The 21,871-nt window shown below is 38.0% G+C and overlaps 2 protein-coding genes across 4 annotated transcripts in view; both read right to left on the reverse strand.

Annotated features, from left to right (window-relative positions):
• The window catches only part of ADGRD1 (adhesion G protein-coupled receptor D1), a 127,638-nt gene extending 118,305 nt beyond the window's left edge, over positions 1–9,333 (reverse strand). Inside the window, exons 1-3 of one of the 3 annotated variants that reach the window (XM_019620993.2) lie at positions 8,950–9,333; positions 6,663–6,699; positions 2,246–2,329 (exon numbers count right to left, since the gene is read on the reverse strand). In XM_019620993.2, coding sequence (XP_019476538.1) covers positions 2,246–2,329; positions 6,663–6,699; positions 8,950–9,027 — 199 coding nt within the window. In that variant the 5' untranslated portion in view covers positions 9,028–9,333. Of the gene's footprint in view, positions 1–2,245; positions 2,330–6,662; positions 6,700–6,795; positions 7,512–8,949 lie in introns of those variants that run through there. The other 2 variants (XM_010720036.3, XM_010720037.3) reach the window with 2 other exon arrangements.
• An 8,431-nt stretch (positions 9,334–17,764) lies between these two features.
• RAN (RAN, member RAS oncogene family) lies at positions 17,765–21,865 on the reverse strand. The gene is made up of 6 exons (XM_010720039.3): positions 21,771–21,865; positions 20,975–21,059; positions 20,761–20,886; positions 19,618–19,805; positions 19,068–19,238; positions 17,765–18,960 (listed from the first exon to the last, which is right to left on the reverse strand). The coding sequence occupies exons 1-6, from the start codon at positions 21,804–21,806 to the stop codon at positions 18,916–18,918; spliced, it is 651 nt and encodes a 216-aa protein (XP_010718341.1). The 5' UTR covers positions 21,807–21,865; the 3' UTR covers positions 17,765–18,915.
• Positions 21,866–21,871: the final 6 nt, after the last annotated feature.

Consider the following 21,871-nt stretch of genomic DNA (forward strand, 5'->3'; position numbering starts at 1 on the left):
TTTTTTTTTTAATTTGATGTTTTTCAAGTTGGATGTTTCCCTTCAGTTCCTTTTACTGCTTTTATTTTTGAGGTAACTGAAAAAATAATTTACTGACACTGCCTTTCACAACACAAAAACATTGAGAGATATAAATCTGGCTTCACACACAATGACTTCAACAAATAAAATGGATTAACATGACGGACAGACTATGATGCTTCAAGTATTTAAGAGAAGAAACATGGAATGAAAATAATTGCATGAAATTATGATGAGTGGAAAAAACAGGACTAGCATAATAGAGTTGTGTAATCAGAATGGTTTCAAAATCTAGCAGATTGTTACCTGCGTTAGATTACAACAATTAAACTTTTCTTGTATCAAACATCAGAGAGGTACATAAAACTTCTGTATGCAGTTGAAAAAAAGAATTGTGCTGCAGAGAAAAATATTTTTGGCCGCCACGTAGTGAGACAAAGTCCTCCAAATCTTTTTTTTTTTCCCCAACAGGATTGTAAAGCTGGCTATTTATAATGTTATTTTACACATAATAGGATTCAAAGACAGTTATTCACGTAAGCCAGTCTTATTCTTCTTTGTGGGATCAGGAACTTTTATATATTCTAATTCACTCTTTCATGCTACCATTGAAAAGATTTCTGATTTTTGCTGAAATAATGTGATTTAACAAGTTTCAAAAAATAATCTTTCCAACACTGTGCAATTATAATTTGTCCAACAGCTGTAATTCATGCTAGATTTAAATATTCCTCAATTACTTTAAAAACAAGTTTGTGATAAGAATGTCGAAACAATTTAGAAACAACTTAGAAAATGACATTCAGACTTTTAAAGAACTCACATCTTAACTTTCTTTAGATCGAATTCTGGTCCTTTTAGAATTAAGTAGGGATGCTGCCATCAGCCTCTAGTGAGAACAGAATATTGCCCAGATTTGTTTCTGGTCAGCCAGTTTCATTCCTTAAAATAATTCCTGGAAGGATGGGTCAAACAATCTAAGTTTAAAATACTTCAGGATTATGGAATAAGAGGTTTAAGATATTTATAGATTTTTTTTTTTTTTTCCCTACTTAGAAACAGAGATTTATGTTCCCATTTATGTATAATAAATAGCACTAGCTCTGCACTTAAGTAACATTTTTCATGTAAGATTGTAAAGGTCTCCAATTCTTGTTTTAATATCTTGCTGTCATATTTCTATGTAAGAATACCGTGGTCACCAGTAATAGTCCTGCTGCTACTCTTCACTAGTACAAAAGTTTAGCTCAGTGGCCAAAGAGGTCGGCACAGGGTGGTAAGTATTGGGGAATGTGTATATCAGCCCAACTTACAGGTGGCTAAAAAGTCTCAAGGGAAAACAGTTCTTGTGTGGAAACTACTAATGGACTTTTGAGCCTCAGGAAGAAGCAGAATATAGCTGAAAATTGCTCCTGAAAGGTACGACCCTACAGGTTCATAATGCAGCAGTGGGATATTGTGGTTCTGCTGAAACTCCATCAGTTACACCACTTGCACATTCCTGGGAAGTCATCTCTTCTTTCCAAAACATCAGAACCAGAAAACTGCTGAAACCAACCATTCTAATATCATTCCCCCTGAGTTGTTGCAGTTCTGACAACTGACTTTCCAATCAGTGAGGGTTTTGCTTTACCAAGTCTTTCTAGAATTTGCTCAACTGGAAAGGAAAAAAAAAAAGAAAAAAAAAAAAAAGCACAAAACTACTCTTGCTATAATAGGGCTTTTAGAGAAGTATCAAAAAATATAAAAATGATTAAGAAGTATTCAGATAAGAGCCTTGCACTTCTCTTTCTATGGATACTAAATGTGATTTTTCAAAAATGCCTGTAGGGTTTAGGCATTTAACTACTTCTGAAAAGTTAAAAAGAACCAAGCATTTTCACTGCTGGCATAGCCAAAGATCTCATTTGCTGAGCTTATTTAGTGCATATTATGCATGTACAAAGTCAGCTAATAACCATGTTATTTCAGTGACTCTGGATCATGAAAAAATTCACTTCATAACCTTAACAATGCATAGACAGAATGTCTGAGAATGCTCTGCAGAACTCAGCTCTCAAATATAATATCACTTGAACATGAAAGCATTGCAGAAACATTAACTTAAAATCTCAGCTGCTGCGGTAAAAAAAAGCTAACTGCTCTCATTTCTCCTGCTTGCTGTCTACTTACAGACTGCACAAATACTTATGTTATTGCCACTGTCAATGAATTCTTTGTCTACCTCCGTTCGTATCCCGAAACTCATGAATTCCATCCACGTCTTCCAGCGGCCAGTAATGGGAAGCTGATGAAAAAACTTTGAACCCTTTCAAGGAAACAGATGAAGAAGGTGTTATATCTCTTGTTGGACCCTACTTTAACAAGTTTCTACAAAGGAGAACGATAGAGGAGGTCAATAGGTCAATTAAAACAAGATATATTATCTGCAGTGTTTGATTCATATAAGCAAGACCATGAATCAAAATGGCAGGGGAGATTAAAGCTGGATATCTGACTGACCGCTGTGGAAAACCTTTGCTTTTAGAATTCAACTGGTTTTTTTTTCCTAATTATACTTAAAATCTGTAATCATTTCTGATCAAATTTCTGCTGGTGTATCAGGCAGAGTTTGTCAGCACCAGCTGAGAAGTTGTTCTGATAATTGCAGGATTTCACCCAGCTTTTTAAACACGTTATGGACAGTACAAAACATCAAGAAGGGAATGTGGAGGGGGAATGTTTCATTTTTGTAGAACAATTCCTCTGCTTCTGCCTCCTCCATGCAGGACTCCAATACCCACACTTAAATTGAAATTGAGAAGATGCTGAAGAGTTCCAAAGACCCTTATCCTCTTCTCAAAACTGACAGGAAAATCAATGCAACACTGTCAGATGATATTAATGCAAGCATTTTTCACTTTTGTCCTGTACTGAGGAACAGTAATCTGAAATGAGCACTAGCACAGAAATGAGCACTGGTGTCTCCAGGTAATTCACACAGTGACTGAGCACAGAGCAGAACTGTACCCTTTAATAGAAGGAATCTGATCTTCCTCAAGAGAAGTGGTTCCAGATTGCTCAGCTACATGGTGGAGGGGATGCTTGTGGCCTTTGTTTTCCTAAACGTCCTCCTTAACACCAGATATGCTGACAAATGCAGAACATCTGCTGGTTTCCACTGACAGATTTAGCAGTATAGCCTAATCGCTATGAGTTAGAGCAGATTTTAGGAACTGTGACCACTCTAACCTGAGCAGAATGCAATCAAATTTTGTGTTCATGTGTTGTCTATTCTAAAGGTATAGCATTAATAATGTGGGAAAACATAGTCTATAATTTCTTTTTAGCTGCAAGAAATCCTTTATTCTGAAAATAAATAATTTAACCAGCTGTGTTAGGAGAAATTGTTGATCTCCTGTATCCAGGGAAGTTTTAGAGGGTTGATACAGATACATGGAAATTTTACTGTGAACACAAAATCATGGCACGGGGTCCTATTAATTTGAGTTAATCTTTTCTTTTTTGGAGGAGAACAAAGTGAGTACTTAAAATCAGCATTTTTGACTTAAATTTCAATCAAAGTGATTATTAGGTGTTTTCTGGTTCTCCCTTAATATCCCTACCCTCAAATTAAAACATATTGAAAGCATCAAGCATTCTCTTTCCTTTTCCCCTCCTCATCTGCATTCATACAATGAAGTTCCAGATTTGTTCAAAAAAAATCTCCCTAACCTCCTTGAACTCCCTGACTATGTTTTTTAATACTTTTCATAAAATGCCACTGAGATACAGCCCCATCCATCCCCCAGACAATGCATGAAGTAGAAAAAAAGATAACTAGCTAGCTTCAAGAAAATCCCTCTGCCTTTCACATCTTTGTTCTTCTGATGGATATTTAATATTGAGTTTGAATTGATCTAACAAAGTACAACTTAAACTCCCCAAAACTCTTACCAATGAATAATTTTCCTTAAGAAAAATAAAGAACAAGTGCATCTTCAAGTGTAGGAGTAAAGAACTTCTCACCCTTCTGGGGTCACCAAGAGTAGTGAAACAAACTTACTTATAAAGTTATACTGTATGTGTAGTTCTTTGCCCTACAACCAGTTTGGGTTTTTTTTCTGTTTGGTTGTTGGTTTTTTTACCAAGCAACCTGTCAAGAGCCTCAGAAACAAAGAAAAGTTTCTTAAATACCACTTTAACTGTTGGGCACCATACAAAAGCTCTCAAAACTGTGTGCAAATTAAAACAAATCATAAATAGTGTCCTTTGCCACTTAGAGACTTTCTGTACTCTAAAGAGAGATCTGAATAGCTTGCCCATTTGACAGTTATTCTACCATTTTATTATTCTGGATACAAATTAGGTTTCATTATAATGGAATTGCAGGGGCTTTAAGCTTCCTAGTCAAACCGTGGAGCGATGAACTCTTGTGATGTTTCTCATCCTCATAGTATATTTTCAGAGCTGCAATGTAGATGTGGAGAGGAACCTAAGACCTAATGGGAGTATAGAACTGACAAATTTCTTAAACAACACAATAAACAGTCATAGATCTGAAAGCACAAAACTATATGAAGCTTTGATTTTGTAAGAATGAATGAGCTACTCTAATTCCCTTCCAAATGGAATAGTACCAAAGATACCTAACAAATTGTTCCTAATTGACCAGGAACTACAATTGGCCTGTCTAACTAGGAGTGTTTGCTGTTGACATAGAGATTTTCCCACGTAGAGGGAACATGAGTGTAAATAGAAGAGATAGGGATGCGTTTAGAGAAATGGATGAGGTTCTGTGGTCACATTGCCTTTGGATATTTGAAAAATACAAAGAAAAGCATAGTTGCTAACAAAAGGAGAAAGCTACTGGCAAGGTAGGAGAATAATGACACAGAATAAGCATGCACAAAGCCAAATCTGAGAATTCCAGGCAGTCCAACTCAACTAAGCTGTGTGTGGAAAGGCATGCTGAGGGAGGAGGGTGTAGGAACAAGCTCTCATTTACATAAGCCATATCTGGGTATGTGTTCAGTTCTATCTTCAAAGAGTACATTCTAGCTGCTGCAAAAGAAGTTAGAGTGATGAATTTCTGTGATAATAAGAGAATCCACATAGGTAACCTGTGCTGAAGGACCTCCATATCATCCTCAAAATGGACCTATTTTGCAGAGCACAGAACATGCCTGCTGTTTCACAGTGTGCTTATCTGCAAATAACTCTTACTTCCATTAACATTTTCTCTTTATATCAGGGGAAAAAAAGATTAAAGTTAACAGAAGTGTTAGAAAAATATAGCAAAACAGAGGAAAATAGACAAGCAAGAAAAATCTCTGGGAAGGAAACGAATTGATGCCAGAAATTGTATCATGATATGGCATGAGTATTTTATTAATGGCGTAGTGCAGTTGGTATCAAACAGATTCCTAAGGAGGAGCTTCTAAGAGCCTTAAATTTTGAAGCTGGGAAAAACGGGCAAAGAAAATGGGAAAGCAACCAGAGATGCAGCAAAGAAATGAATCTCCAAGAGCCATGCGGCACGTCGGTGGCTTTCCTAGCTGCCAGTTCTGAACTATATAAAGCCATGCTGCCATCTCACTTACAGCCCCAAGAAAACTTCTGAAAAGAAATACCTATTGCTTTGAATTCAGCTTATACATGTATAGTTCTTACTCTGTGTTTAGAACAAAAGCACTTCTGAATTGTTTACAGTCTCTACAAATTCAGAAAGCATCACTCCCAGCTACATTTCCCTATAGATATTGTGCTACAGACAAATGTCATGTAGCTTGCCCCCCCAGTGAGGGAGACCATTTCTCCCTTACTGGTTCTACTGGCCAGAAGCCTGTCATCCTTACTGATAGGAAAAGAGATGGTATTTCCTAGTCTGAATGAAGGTAGAACACGTAACTGGTCTGAAGTTACTGCAATAGCAGACAACAGAACTCCACATCACACTGTATTTTATTTTGAGCGTAATTATATATTGTGGAAACTTAACAGCACAAAGCAATGCATGAATTGCAAAGCAGTAAAATTGTACTTGTACACCACCATGAGGCTTGAGGTTAAACTATTTATATAAACAGAAGGATTCAGCAGTTATACACACAGACCCCAAATAAGCTTCGAATGAGATTTTCTGCATTGAAAACAGATGAGAGATCTTTAAAACACTCTAGAACTGATTTTAACTGAAGCATGATGGCTAGGAGGAGGGTAGATCACTTGATGCTGTGGCAAAGTACACAGACCAGCACGTCTAACCGTAAATCAAAGAATTAGAACACTGAACACCAGAAGAGAGAGAGAGAGAAAAAAAAACAGCCTGTGTAGAAATCTAGTTCAGAAAATATACTCTAAAACATAATAATAAGCACTGTATAGAGAAATTCCCTATCAAATACAAACCATTTTTCTTCAAACGTACTTCTATGCAGATGTTTAGCAGATAGGCTACTGAATTTGTACTGCCTCAGGATGGTCTGATACTTTGATAATTCAGTCTATTGTATTTTTACTAAAGAGCTGACATTCAAATGTGGGGTCACTGATTCTTGGAACTACTAAACCAATGAAAAGTACAAAGCAAGAAAACAAGGTATACTATGCATACATATATAAAAGCATGGTGTCTAAAGTATAAGTAAAATATTCCTTACCTGGGTGTTCGAGTAGCTGGGAATAGTTTCCATACACCTGCACATAAAACATTTTTTAATGAGACACAGTGAGGCAAAACTTGCTAAGAGGAATCCAAATATACGTCAGTGCTGACCGTATTCAGAACATTACCTGATATTTGAACTGAAATAAAATCAGCAAAGAATAACGACAGCAAAGCAGAGATAATAAATTCTTCATCGTCTATTTAAGGTTAGAAGTACAACCGAGATCAAATTCCTGCAGGTTTTCAATCATAAGTTTTCCTTAGCTACTTTTTGTATTAAAAGTGACATTTTCCATGTTGGTTCAAGAAATCTGTTCCTTCAGTGATGGTAAAATATCCTTCCGACCCTTTAAGTAGTATTTGCTTTCTTCACACTTTGATCTCTTCATTTAACCATAAATAAATTACTGTGATTGCGGAAGAATTAGAAGCAATGTGCATCAGATCCGAAAGTTGTACCGTTCTGTGGAAAGAAGTCAAATATTTCTGCTAGAATCTGTGCCAAAAAGAAAATATCTTGTTTTCAACTTTCTTCCTATGGTTGTCTTTTCCTTTCAATTACTTTCACGTTGTCAGAGATCCGAAGCCAGTTTTGGTTTTGCTAGCAAGAAAATGTACTTCCTTATAGCGCATAAAGCATAGAGCTCTCACTCTCCCTGGGAAATGAACTGAAAAGACTTGCTAACTCCTCGCTTGTCCAGCTCACGTTTGCACCTCCATCCCAGATCTTTTTGGGTGGAGAGCAAGTCTGAGTGATGTCATGCTTTCTTCTCAAACTTTGTCCCATTCTGGTACTCTATTTATATCACGTTGCTGCTGTCTCTTTTCTGGGTCCTAACACCAGCCAGCCAGGAACAAGTGGAAACAAGCTAATGTGCCTCAGCAAGCAGATTAAAGAGATTACAGCTTTTAGCAATCTGCACATTCAAGAAGAATCAAAGCCAGACCAATTGTTCCCAATTCAGATGTTTAAGAACAATATAACAGATTTTGGATAAAAGTCTTTGAAGGAAAGCTAAGAGCTATTCATCAAAACAACAGACTGTATTTGTTTAAAGGAACATGACCTTTATAAAAATACTGCTTTAAATCACACTGCACTGAGAGGTTAGTATTACTGGGTACCTGTCGAGGAGGGGAAGCTGCAGCATTAAGCCATTTTACTGATTTTCTCAAAGATACACAACAGAGCTAGTAAAATAACCGGGAAATCCCTTCTATAAGAGCCACAGCAATGTCATTGCCTTTATTTTTACCAAAACATAATTACGTTTTTTTAATTATGTATATGTCTCCCAGATTTGAACTTACCTTCAGCCCCTGACACTTAATCGGCGAAGCACTGCAAACACAGAAATCAACGCACACGAAAGATGCACATCTATGGAAAAGTGACCACACAACCTGTTTCCATGTGTGCCACTGCCCACAGTGGCTTTTCTTCTGCCCGTTAGCGATTCCCCTTCCCCCACCTATTTTGTGGCTCTTGGTCTTATCTCTTCAGGTGCCATTATCAGCCTATAACGGCCTGGTTCCTTCTATGGCATTTACCCTTTCTTACTGGTACATTTCATGGCATTTGCACCAAACTCTTGGGTTGAGCCGGTTTTGTTTTTGTTTTGTTTCTTTCTATTTACCCTTTCTATAAAGGTTCTGTATTTGGAAGCCCAGCAGGTTGGCCTTGTGACTGTTTAGCCAGTTGGTTCCACAGCAGTCTAACTGAACTTCTGAATATTCTGGTGGTAACTCCTTGCCACGAACTGAATAGATGGAACTCCAGAGTTGAGGGATTAAAGGAGCTTTATTTAATTCAGGAAGTTGCACGATACATATCACATACGGCACAAATTACCTTCTGTCACCAAAATTAATTATAAATCTTCAGCAAAATATACATCTTTGGTTTGTAACCTCAATTTGGAATTTTATCAAAGTAGTTTTGAGAGTTTTTAACTTTAGTTCATTCAAAAATGTAGTTTCCCACTCAGCTATGCACAGTGTGGCTTCTGCTTATTTTCACTGAGTTTTTGAAATGTTGTTTTGTTTTGCAAAGATTCTTTCCCTCCCTCCTGTTAGCCAGAAAAATCCTCTGTAACCTGAAAGTAGAATGCTGTGTAAACCCCAGGAATTCCGCATCACGTACTAACAAGTAGAGCCACCCTTAGAAATAATAGAAAGTTGCAGCTAAAAATCAGGAAAGCATTAAACTGTAAAAAGAGAAGGACAGGAATTTGAAATATTTGCCAAGAGGGGCCTGTCAAGGGAGAGAATATGCTTACCAAAACAATTGTGAGAATCCAAGCAAACATGCTCACTGCCAGGAATTTTTGTGGAAACGGCAAATTGCAACCAGACATCAGAGATTATTTGCAGAAACAATTTCTAAACATATTCGTATGATCCTCTGGAAACCTGATCTGAGAAGTCACACTGCTCCCACCGCAGACCAGAGGTAGCACTGGGCACCTTGCGTGCAAACCCAGTCACTGATCCAGGGCTCAGAAAACAAAACAACTGCAATGGATTGCTCTTGAGTAACCTGCAGATAAAATAATGTCCATTTAAAATCCTTGCACGTCAATAAGAGCACAAATATACAGCAGGTAACTGTGGGCAGCCTGTGCTCAGCAGCTGAGAGGCTTTTCCCCAGGACAGCTCTCCCACAGCAGCGAGGAAGGGAGGAGCTGTGATCTCCTGGTGCAGCAGTGCTGGGAGGACTCCGTGAAAGGCTTCTCCAGATTATCACATGCCCCAGGTTTCTTTTTTCCTCTTTTCCTCCTCTTTCTTTTGGATGAGGGAGGGATGCAGTGGAGAGGTGTGTGGAGGGACACAACACTTTCGGTCAAAACGGTTTAAGGAAAAAAAATCATGGTTTATGTTGGTGATATCACTTGCAACATTCCCACCACGTTAATGAGTGTGACTTATTACAAGGTGATTAAACTTTCAGTTTCAGCTTTCCCTGTGCAGCTCTTGTTCCTTCAACACTACTATATTATTAAAACAATATTGGTAAATGCTGTGGTTGCCATTTAGCAGGAAATGAAAAACACCCTGATGTTAAAAATCTTTACTCCTTGCTATGTGAATACAAACAGAGAGAACAATCCTTCAAAGCATTTATTGTACAATGCAGAAGACAAACATTCCGTTATATGGTTTTCTTTCTTTATTTTCATTGGAATCATTAACTCCCCACGAGAAATCCAGTGCATAACTGGGACCGAAATGTTTTATCAAACATCTTAGAAAGGAATATTTTAAGATTAAATCTAAATGCTGGGTTTTGTTAAACTTCTCTAATATCACAGTCTGCTCACATGCCAGTACATATTCAGGATTAAAATAGCTTCCTAGTCAAACTCTGTCGGTAACAGAAATTACTAACTAGGTGCTTGTAGCTGATATATCAACACCAACCTGCTGAAAGTTGTAGTTTTAGTGCCAGCTTGACATGGAACTCCTGCATTTGTGGCTGTAGAACTGCTGTTACTTAACCTCAGTTACACAAGAAGTTGTTTTGTAAACACAATCATCTCTCCTTTGGCACAGAAGACATCCAAGACAACTCCGCTGTTTCTCTTGAAGCTGTTCAGATATGTACATATGCACAACTTGGTTATATTTGCACATCTGCAAGGAACCTGAACAAAAGTCTGTGACACACACATCTCCATCTCAATGCACGTGTTCGTACCAGTGCAGCTCCGTTCATAATGAGAATGCTATTTACTCACTAAACTTCAAAGCAAAAGCAGTTTTTACAGAGGAATGGGTCACCTCTAGTGGTTTATTATTCTTTATATGATGTTATTCCAATCTGGAGTTGGTGTATTCCAGCTGTGTTTTGCCATGGTTCTGTCACTTTTGAGATAGTGGTATTTCTATAATTGCCTTCCTCATTTTTTTCCATCGTAGGCAAACAGCATTAATTTTGATGAAAATCAACAAATGTAAATCTTCAACATAGAGCAAAATATATATATATTCAAAGATCAGTTCTAATAAAAAGGAATAAAAGCAGCATTTTCTAGATGTTATGGGATAGTACAATGCATACAAACTGTGTACAGTCATATAAACAAGTTTTGTCTGCAAGATGTGCATCGCCCGTGGAAGAACTCTGATATGGGAGGGCATGGATGTTTCACTAGCATGAGAAGCAGTTGCTAATAAGTTCTGTGCGTATCTATGGCCGTATTGCTGTGATTAACAGTGGGATGATCCTTGATGATGCACCTTCTCAGACTGTGACCTTATAACAGTGCAGCTAGAACGCTGGGTGAGAGACTGTCAGGTCTAAGACAGCAAGCACCTTCACAAGTTCTTCATTGTGGCCCCGGCTCTGGGTGAGATCTCCCTCACAACGGTCGCTCAAATGCTTCTCAGGTCAGCAAAGAACCACATCAGCTATGAAAAAAAGCTTGGTCTGTAGAACAACCTCAGGCGTTACAGTTCTGATTTGCGTAGTGCCACATTGACAAAGGACGATGTATGGGTGGCAGTGGCCACCGTGTGATGCAAGTCTTTATATTATGTCAGTGAGTAAAAGATACTTTGGCAAAAGATGAGAAAGCGAAACTCACACTCATGAAAATATTGCATGAGATTTTCCTTGAGGTGATTGTAAACAAAAGGACAAACAGAAAAGTCCAGACTGAAGAAAAAGCAAACAAACAAAACTCCTGGAGCTAACTCAGCAAGGCTCATGCTCTGATGAAAAAATATTGTTCTAATTAGGAGAATGAGAATGTTCTGAGTTGATGCCAGAAAATAAAGGCTTTTGGCAACAGAATTTATAACTAATCAAATGAATATATCTTTCTAAGGCTAATATAGCGTTATGCTGACTAACTAATATATTCTTTTCAAACACCAGCTCAGAAGGTGAATAACATCATATAAAAAGCCATGCATTTGAGTTTTCTTTAAATAAGGTCCCACTGTAGTTATTAGATTACTCTTTTTTTTCCTACTTACCATATCATCCTATTTGACTTGTTTTTCTGTGGCAATTCCTTGAACATCTCATTCTATATACCAAACAAAATAGTTGATTTCTTTTTCTTTGCAAAGTAGCATAAGCTTTTGTGCAAAACCTGAAGATTTAATTTTGATCTTTAATTATCTAGGCCTTAATGTCAACACAACCTTACATTAAATTTCCTAATCATATAATAAATAAAAAACACAACTTTTTTGTTGTAGTTGTTTCATAAATATACATAATTAAACCAAGTTTTATTTGCAAAAAAAACCCCTGCCTTTAAGAACTGCATTAAGAACTACCATCATACAGGTAGCCAGGTTCTCTTAATTACAAACGTATTTCATCATAATAAAGTTCTGTCTTTGGAATATGTGCCAGTTTTCCTCTAATAGTCTTACCCAGTTCTCTCTCGCTCTTCTGGGTAAAAGTAACCATGAAAATTCCATTCGGCTGCTTTGTGAAACAAGTTTGCTGGCACAAATGAAGTTGATCTACAAGGTGTTTCTCAGCAAAAACATCTAAGCCTATTATAAACGTACATACTACAGGCTTCTCTTTCTTTGGGGAATAACTCACTTTCTGTCTTTTGCAGTTTCTTACTTTAGATCTAAGTGGGAAAAGCAACGAGAGTGGGAACAGAAACCATACAGAGTGCTAACTTAAATATCCACAGTAGCTTCCAAATCCACCTTCTTAGGATTTGAATAGTCTTCAAACCTGAAATGTTTAACTTGAGCGCATAAAATCTGAATTCCACAATACCTAAATTTCAGGTTTCCCGGTTTTGGGTACTGGGTCTTGGAGTTTTAGCCATTGACAGAAGAGGGTCAGTACATGCATCACATCCTGACATAAACGCTCTTTCAGGCATTGTTGTCCACTTTAACTGTTACTGGGCTGGTCCTCACTCTGCTAAAATGCTTAATAACCTAATGAGAGAAATAACTTCTCTAGTAGAGAACTATCTATTTAGAACCATTTAGAACCATTCTCCAGAAGTCTCTCATTTCTCTCTTCCTCCAAACTGCATTTTTTCCTTTCTTTTTTTTTGTTTGTTTTTGTTTGTTTGTTTTTGTTTGCTTGCTTTGATATCTAATTGTGGACTTCCATTAAGTATAACTGTTCTAATTAGTTATGCTTTAGATCATTGCATTAATAATTATCACGTTATTACCACACGAGAACTTTGCTCTATGATAAAGTATTTATCTACTCTCCATGCCTTTTCTGGTAGATCAACTTGCACGTGAACTTTCTTCTTCCTGGAGTAGAATTCCCTCATATTCCTATGGGTTCAGTCCATTACAAGTGTCTTCTCTCTTGTGGCTCGTTGCTTTATCTTATCAGCAGTCCAGGCTATACTTCTAAAGGTGCCACATTAGTTTTGTACCACGCTGCCTTTTCTTCTCTTATGCAATAGCTGCCATTGATTCAACAAGCACTACATCAGCCAGGAATTTGCCAGCTTGTAGTCAGCCACCTGCTTATTTCTGCCTCTGCTCCAGGAACCTCCGCTGCACTGCACAGAGGTGGTTCACATCACCAGCATCCCAACATCCAAGCAAGGTAGTGTTCTCCAGCACGATCAGATCAAACTGCCACAGGGCATTTCTTCCAGCTGTGTTTCAAATCTGAAGGCCTGAGCAGGGAAAGGTTTGCTCCCCTAATTATAATTATAATGAACTTCTGTTATTTAAATACATCTTTCTTTAGTTCACTCTGTTTCACATTTGATGGATTTAACTGCAGATGAAGGAAAGACCCAATGAAAAGCACAATTATTTTTAGCTTATTTTACACCAAGAAAATGGGGTAGAGTGTTATCCAGTTTTAAACGTCTGTCAGTTAAGAGCTAGTACTGCTGCCAGCAGTCACAGCCATTTGCTACTCTTAGTAAACCCACAAGCACCCACATCACTTCCTCCGGGAGCGGTGCTGTGCATGCAGTCCGAAGCGTATTTCAGCTGACACTTCTGTTCCATCATAGCAGCTACAGACAGCGCGCTCCATCCTGTGGCTGAAACCGGTACCTCAAAAACAGCTCTCATCTGCCATCACATTTAAGAAAACCGGAATTAACGTGTTCTCAGGTGCTACACAGCCTGCGTGCGCATTGCCAGCAAGGCAAAACAATTATGCAGTAACCAGGATTATTTTTTTTAAGGCTATATCAGACTGAAGCTAATAACTGCTCCTATAACCTGATGCAGTGCTCATTTATCAGGCAACTTGTACACTTCTGAGTGGCAGAAGAGGCATTCCAAATGGCTTTTACAGCACAGCATTTGAAAACGTAATGCACTCATTTACTACAGTTTGAATCCAGTGCTTTGCACGTGGAAACCAGTTTTAATATACAAATAAAACACCCAAACCCAAAAGAGGTAAAAAGTACTGCTTCCAAAATCAAATGGCAACAGATATTGCAAAATAAAATATTTTAAAAGTATTTTAGGATTGCTTATGTGTAGGGCCATGTGCATTTGCACATGTGTATGTACCCGAGTCCAAGCATGCAGGAGCTCATGTCTGCATGTGCACGCCTTGGTTGCTCTTCACTATTTTGTAACATTACAAAAAAAAACTGTCAGGAAAGCTGACTTTCTTTTATATCCTCAGCATAAGCAAAATACACATTCTCTCCAGTGCTTTTTTCAAGAGACATGATGATGTGAAGTCATCAGTCTGTTACCACCTTTGTGTAGCAATCCGCTTACAGTAGCAGCAGTAGATCAGACAAGCAGTTCCTGTGATGGTAACTTACATGGAGGACTTCAAAGCAAACAAGAACCATATACATTATTTACATGATTTGCTATTTTTGGTTCTGCATTTTATACAAAAAACCTAAATTAATGATCCTGATGCTTGAGAATACAGTCAACAATTTTACCGTAGACATCATTATGTGACACACAGTAGTTAAATTTTTTTCTTTTGGTCACTAGCATAAGAAACTAAACAAAGGTAGGGGCCTCCTGTTTATGACTTCGTTACCCTTACACATTCTTCATTTCAGCTGACCTTTAACAGTGTGTAGTAGAAATGCTGAGTTACAGCTTGAAGCAGTGATGGAGCACCTGGTGGGAAGGCAGGGCCAACCCAGGGGAGCTCAGGTGCAGGCAATGAACCTCAGTGATTGGAAGGGCTGGAGCCAGGATCCAGCCCATCCCAGACCTCATTTAAGGCTTGGCAGTGGAGATAAAGGTATCTTGCCGGAGATTCCTGCTTACCTGAGGCCTTCCAAAGGTAAGTGATTTTTTTTCCTTTGTTTCTGAGTCTATGGCTGTTGCATTTGGGCTTATCCTTGCTACCCTGCTATTATTGCTGTGCTTTCCATCATGTTATAGCATTACAGTGTTGACGTAGAAATAGACAACAGAATAAATCAAGTTCAATGCCTCTTAGTTTTATCAGTGCAGCTCTAAGTTACTAAGTCTTGATTTCTTTCAATATTAAAAGCATGATTTCAGAGACAGTGGATCAAACACTAAAGCTATTATAAATGTTACAAAAAACCTTGTTTCATGTGATTTGGGTTCTTGTTTTCTTTGAATGATATTTGGGAAACTTTCTTGTTTTTTTTTTAATGTTTTGATCCCTTCAAACAGTAGGAACATTAATTTCTACCAAAAAAATAAATAAAACTACCTTTTCTTCCAATGAACATCTACAGACACCTTTTCATTTCGGTGATCAACCTCTAGAACACTAAGATCTGGGGGAAGTACCACTCACTAAACAATCTGTTCTCTTTGTGACAAACTAAGAGAATTACCCACACCGTTACCCACACCATTAAATTCCAGGTAGTTGTCTTTCTGAGTCCAAGTCTGTAACACCTCCCCTCCAAATAACAACAACAACCAAAAAAAATCACTAGAATCTTGGTATTGACAATACAACTTTTGCTTCAACATTCATGCAGTAATTGAGTATGCAATGAGGCTGTGGCTTGGCTCATCACTAAATCACTGTAGGCCTGTTAAATAGGTTCATGATATTAAGCCATGCTTTCAACCATGAAGTCCTTTCAAGTTCAGCTTTACAGGACTCGTCAGTCAGTTAATTTTACTCCAAAGCAGAAATAGTAGTTGTTGTTTTTTTGTTTGTTTTTGTTTTTTTCTTTCTACTTTGCTGGTAAAGCAATAGCTTTATTATTATTATTTAGGGGGACAAGCTGCAAACAGAGGGCCCCAAACACTACAAATCGCCATGGCTGTCTCCAGAGCAGTGGCAGAAAATGTTATTGGCCTAGGAGAGCAGTTGCATATATACTCCTAACATCAATTCCCAGCTTGAAGGGCTTCTAGACACACAGATGGTTAAAATTGTTCCAGGGCAAGTGCAAGAGCTCCTTCACGGGGTGCTCATATACCAGTTTTAGCCAGGAAAAAAGATTGCTAAAGGCAGCCTTTCAGATCAATGGAAGGACAAAAAAAGAGACAATTAACACACCCACATGAAAACCGACTGATGAAAGGCAGTGCAAAACTTATCTTTTCAGTTGTTTCAAAGACATTCACTTTGATCCCACTGCAGAGGCTTTTAAAGGCTCAGACAACTACTGCCAAAAGCCAGGTGAGAGAAGGGGACCAGTACTGCCAAGTGGTTTCAATTAAACTCCAAAAGAGAAAATAATTCTCAGCATTGCTTTTTGTAGCAGTTAGCTTGAGTATGAGCAATGGAACCATGTATAGGAGGGAGAGGGGGAAAGATGGAGGTAGTTGTTGAACTGTAAGGGGGAAAGATGGAGGTAGTTGTTGAACTGTAACTTCCAGACATAGGATGGACAGGCTTTAAAAGCCTAGTAGAGAGAAGGGTAATCTTAAATTTCCTGAGGAGACACTCAGCCCTCCTTCAGTTAATGATACAGACACAGCAAAATGTTTCTTCAGGTATCCAACTTGCACACTGCCATCACAGCTTTATTATGGAACTGGAAGTAATGAGCTTGCACCTTATCCTCCTTTTGAATGTCAAAACTGAGTCTAGTCTAACAGTAAGCTATCCAAATACCTGAAGCAAGGTGTTGGAGTGGGAAGACTTACTAATTGACGTGTGGCAACATATCAGAGCCCACCTTTAACCTCACACAGCAGTTAAGGAGGCAGAACAAAGTTGGTATTGCAAGGGATTTGTCTCACATCACTAATGATATGACTATTAAATGGCTTCTTAAAATAATGTTCCTCATTACTTGACTAAGTAACTTTATCTTCCTTAAACCCAACTACTGAAAGGCTGCAGAGCTGTAAACCTTTTAGTTTTAACAAACTGCAACTGAGGAAATTGCACATTCACATCAGCACGGCCTGTGTTGTTCAACCATTAGCAGCTAAATACAGAAAGGAAAGTGTAATACTGCAACATGTGCATTTAATCCTACTCCTGAAGCATTTCAAGTTGGAAGGTTTGCTTAGGACTAGAATTGCTGCCTACTCCTGTTTTGAGGACTCTGTGTTAACATTTACGAATCTCACAGTCACATCTTTTAAAAAAAAAAATGAGCTACCTCACTCTTCTTTAGAAGCCTTTAGCTGCTTGGTAGTAATTCAAAGCCTAGTACCTGGGTAGAGCAGGGGAGTTGTAGAGATTACAGCACACACACTATGAAGTAATGCAAATGTAACTCATGCTATATTCTTTTCCACCTTGCACTACCACCACTGTGTAATTACTTACTTTTCTGAATTATCTACACTTCTGAAACAGCATATTTTTGTGAGATAACTTGAAGGCTTCCCCACCCAGTAAATCAGCAGCAGGTACTCAAGCTAGCAGAAGTAACAGGACACATACCAGTTAGTAAACTCTACAAAGAACCTGTAATAGGAAGCTGAAGCAAGATGATGCAGCAGGAAGTTCCAGTGGGATGTTAAGTCAAAATTTTTCTTTTCCCAGGGCAAGCATGACATTCCTCATTTCCCCTTCAGTCTCAGTGAGTGAAGTGCTTACCATCTCATTAATTTTAAAATCCCACAGAACTTAAACTTACACGAATTATATAATATTGTTCTCAAACATTTAATAGTCAATTTTGGCTGATATGCATCAGAATGAAGTGTTAAGAAATACTCGAGTTATGTATACAAACATGCAAGTTAAAAGGAATGAAATGCTCCACTTTATTAAGAAACCAAAAATACAAAACTGAAGAGTTCCAAGGCTTCACATACTCAAACACTACTGAGAAATGGTATTTTTGTTTACTGGTAGTACTAATATTGACCAAGATTATTCTCTAAGCATTGTTTTCCATCATTTGTGCTGGAATTAACTAGTTTCAAATTAAGAACTTGGTGCAGTTACAGTAAAGTCTAGGTATTATATGGGGTTTCAGTTAATATGCTGTTCTTTAGCCAAGAGCATTTTAAGCTCATCTATAACTGTCTTCTAGTTAGTGAGTTTAAAGATGCTTAGTTTAATTGACTATAGTTCTACTGAATGATGCTCCATGCAAAGATACAGCTTGTAGTCACTTAACAGACCTAAATGTCATTTATTCTTGGCTACTTAAAAGAAAACAGCTCTGTGAAGGCATGTTGTAATGCAGTTAAAGTTGAGAGACAGTATCTAAAGGTAACATATGCAAGCTGAACTACATACTTAACTCTCAAAGACACTCCTCAGACCACGTGGTATAGGTCATTTCCCACTTGGTATAGGTCAATTTATGCTTAGCTGGCAATCCAGCTCCACATGCCAGTCAAGTGTTCACTGCTTTAGTTTTACCTGGCAGTTAGTTCAGCTTCCCTCCAATGCTTTAGGTGTATGCTTCAGGAAATGAATGGAAGGTTAACTGTTAGCTCTGATTTAGTAAGAGGAGCATAACAAAGGGAAGAAAATACAAGACTTTTTCTAACAACGCATGAAAATTCACTTGCTTAGAGATATTTGAAATACAACTTTATTATCTAAACAAAAAAAAAGAATGGGAATGACAGAAACAAGATTAACCACATAACACTTTGATGTGACTGCAGCAGTCTTATATTTGAAACTCAAAAGGGAAAGTAATTGCAGTCCAAAAAACAGCTAAATATGCAGGTCCAAAATTATGAAGTTTTGTTGGTTTTTTTGTTTTGAACTGCCACACTCACTCCGAAGCCCATTCATCTCTTTCAGCATCCCAAAGATTAAGCACATGTTCTGCTCAGCTAGATAATAAAGTGGCAAACACGCTGCACCACTGACATCACAGGACAGTTGCCTATAAAACTAGACTTCTGACGCTGGGCTCCAGCTTCATCCCTTACAGGTCATCATCTTCATCTGGCAGTGCAGTGGTTTGAGCAATCTGGAAAAGAGAAGTAACATTTAGGCACTGATCTTAGTATCTGGGTTCCTAGGGCAAGTAGCCATCTGTCAGGTAATCATTTGACTTTAGCACTCTTCCTCAGTTACCTGTAAGTCTTGCTCATACTGTGCTGCCAGTGCTGGGTCCATAACAACTTCAGGTGGTGCAAGAGCAGGCATGGCAACAAATTCCAAGTTAGGATCTCCAATTAGCTTCCTAGCAAGCCAGAGGAACGGCTTCTCAAAGTTGTAGTTACTCTTGGCTGAAATGTCATAATACTGGAAAAAAAGTATATTCAATATATGAAAGACCATCTGCCACCAATACTTAGAACATAGTAAGATGCACACAATCATGCACACAAGCAGTTCTTATGTGTCTTAGTAGTCTTTTTAACTTCATGACTTCTGCCTATGTCCTCAGAAATATTTGAAATATGAGAGACTAGAAATGCAGTTTCATACCAATAGGCAGAAATCAATACTCTTAAGGAACACAGTGTGATCAAAGATGATTTCAGGACACAATAGCACCTCTACTTTTTCCTGTGACTTGGTCTAATTTCATCTTATTCCTAACTCTGAATGACTGAACAGTACAAAAATGCAGTTAATATACTTAATAAATCTCTAATCCTGCAAAATCATGCCATCATACCTGGAGATTCTTCTTCCTGTGGAAGACAATGGATTTTGCCTTGACTTTTCTGTCCTTAATATCCACTTTGTTGCCACACAACACTATAGGGATGTTTTCACATACCCGTACCAGGTCTCTATGCCAGTTAGGTACATTCTTGTAAGTAACTCTTGATGTTACATCAAACATTATAATGGCACACTGAGCTGTAAAAAAAAAAAAAAAACCCAAACAATTACATCAGACAGTAAGCACTTTCTTATAAAATGGAGTGGAAAAGAGTACCCGCAATAATCACTTATTAAGAGCACTAGCATTAGCTTTCTCCTCAGTCTCACAGTTGAAAATATGCTGTTTACCAGACCAGCATGCAGGAAGATCTATGTGCAGGAGTCCACAGAACTCAGCCCGTGACCCTGTCCTGTCATCTTACATGTGGTTCTCAACCCTAAATGCTAACTAGTTTTATTCATGCAGCTGTCCTGTGAACATTCTACTGTTGTATGGCACAAATTACACAAGAGTTGCAAAAGAAAATTTTAATTCACCTAAATACCTGAGAAAAACATCTTAACACCTATTGAACTAATCTCAGCCTATTGAGGCTTTCACACAAGTTGAGAGTTTGTAGTTCACATCTCAGAATGCCCCTGCCAGAACAGCTTGCAGAACACCTGATTCTATATTTCTAAAGGAAAAGTCAGGCTTTAAGCCTCCCTTGCAGAATGTTAAAAGATATGCAGGTGACCTAAGTATCACAAAACAGAGCTTGAAGATAAGGGACTAACACTACATCTTTAGAAAGGCAACTACATATTCTTGCTAGAGGCTGGAACTTCCTTATACTATTTCAAGTTTTACAGTTTGTTTCTTCTAAGCATCTTACTAGCCTGTGCTGGTGCAGAGAATTTTTACTCAAGCACACTTATCTCTTAACCACTTAATTTCATGAGAACTATCACTTAAGGTGCATGATTACTCTTCAGTAATATCAAAACAGCAGCAGACTGAAACTAAGTTTTAGTACAAAAATCTATCTGATCATATTTATACAGAGTTTGAAAACTCATAAACCAGCTCACCTGTGAAAGCCACACTGAAAGCTTTCGGAGTGGCCAAACTGAATAGAATACAGGATCTCTCTACATATAAGCATCTTACCTTGGATGTAATAGCCATCTCGCAGACCACCAAATTTCTCCTGGCCAGCTGTGTCCCATACATTAAATTTAATAGGGCCTCTATTAGTATGGAATACCAGAGGATGAACTTCAACACCCAACGTTGCTGCGGTGATAGGAAAAAGCACTCAGTAAGTTGAGAACTATAATTTCAATTGTAATACACTAGATCTTGAATATTTCTTCAGACATACCTACATATTTCTTCTCAAATTCACCAGTCAAATGACGTTTTACAAATGTTGTTTTACCAGTGCCACCATCACCAACCAGGACAAGCTGTTAATACGTTTAAGAAAGAAGGTCAGAGCAACATACTTTGTCTTACAAAATACTGTAAAGCAAACACTGAAATTCCCAACAAAATAACTTACTATGTTGGGCTCTAATTTGTTAAACTTGTCATTCTGTAACTCCTGTCCAAACTCAGCTAGTCCCTATAATTGAGAACTAGAACACATCATCCATATAGTTATACTAAACTACAAGCATCTGAATTACTGGAGAAAAAAACTGTAATCTTGCAATTGGAAAAAAAAACTGTTTTACTAACAAATGAAATATACTGGATGAACACACACAAAAAAAAAAAACAAATATCAATCTTCCATGAAGCAGTCTTAATGACTTCTGGCTGTTAAGGTAACAACTCTGCTCAATGATGTTCTGCCCCTAGTAGTTGATGCAGTATAAAACAAGTTGCTCTAAATCACTCTTAGCACTTAGTTGCTGTGAATATCGCTCCATGAAGTCAACACATCTTAAGTGGTGCTTTACGTAAAGTTATTTTTATATAGAGCTGCAAATAGCACCAGACTGATAGTACAATAGAATGCTGTTGTAAGGCAATGCAGCACACAATGGGCTAAGCACATTGCTAAGAAGTCAGCACTTTAAAACCAAACCTACCATCCACAGCAGTTCTTGAGAGTTGTTCTTGCTACTCTTCTAGAGGAAAAGGAAGAAAAATAGAAAGTTACGACCCCTTACCTTAAACTGCACTTGGGGCTCTCCTTGGGCAGCCATGCTGGGTCTGCAGGGGAAATGGAAGCATGTGAGCTCACAGAGACGAGCTGGTTCAAGGCCCCGCC

The sequence above is a fragment of the Meleagris gallopavo genome, chromosome 17, assembly GCF_000146605.3.
Source record: "Meleagris gallopavo isolate NT-WF06-2002-E0010 breed Aviagen turkey brand Nicholas breeding stock chromosome 17, Turkey_5.1, whole genome shotgun sequence".
NCBI classification, from domain to species: domain Eukaryota; kingdom Metazoa; phylum Chordata; class Aves; order Galliformes; family Phasianidae; genus Meleagris; species Meleagris gallopavo.

What these genes read in the sequence shown, in the direction of transcription:
- RAN (XM_010720039.3), bottom strand. Translation starts at nt 21,806, where the DNA reads ATGGCTGCCCAAGGAGAGCCCCAAGTGCAGTTTAAG. An exon ending in AGCCCCAAGTGCAGTTTAAG is followed by an intron (nt 21,060 to 21,770) that starts GTAAGGGGTCGT and finishes ACGTATTAACAG; the next exon opens with CTTGTCCTGGTTGGTGATGG. An exon ending in AGTATGAGCAAGACTTACAG is followed by an intron (nt 18,961 to 19,067) that starts GTAACTGAGGAA and finishes TCTCTTTTCCAG; the next exon opens with ATTGCTCAAACCACTGCACT.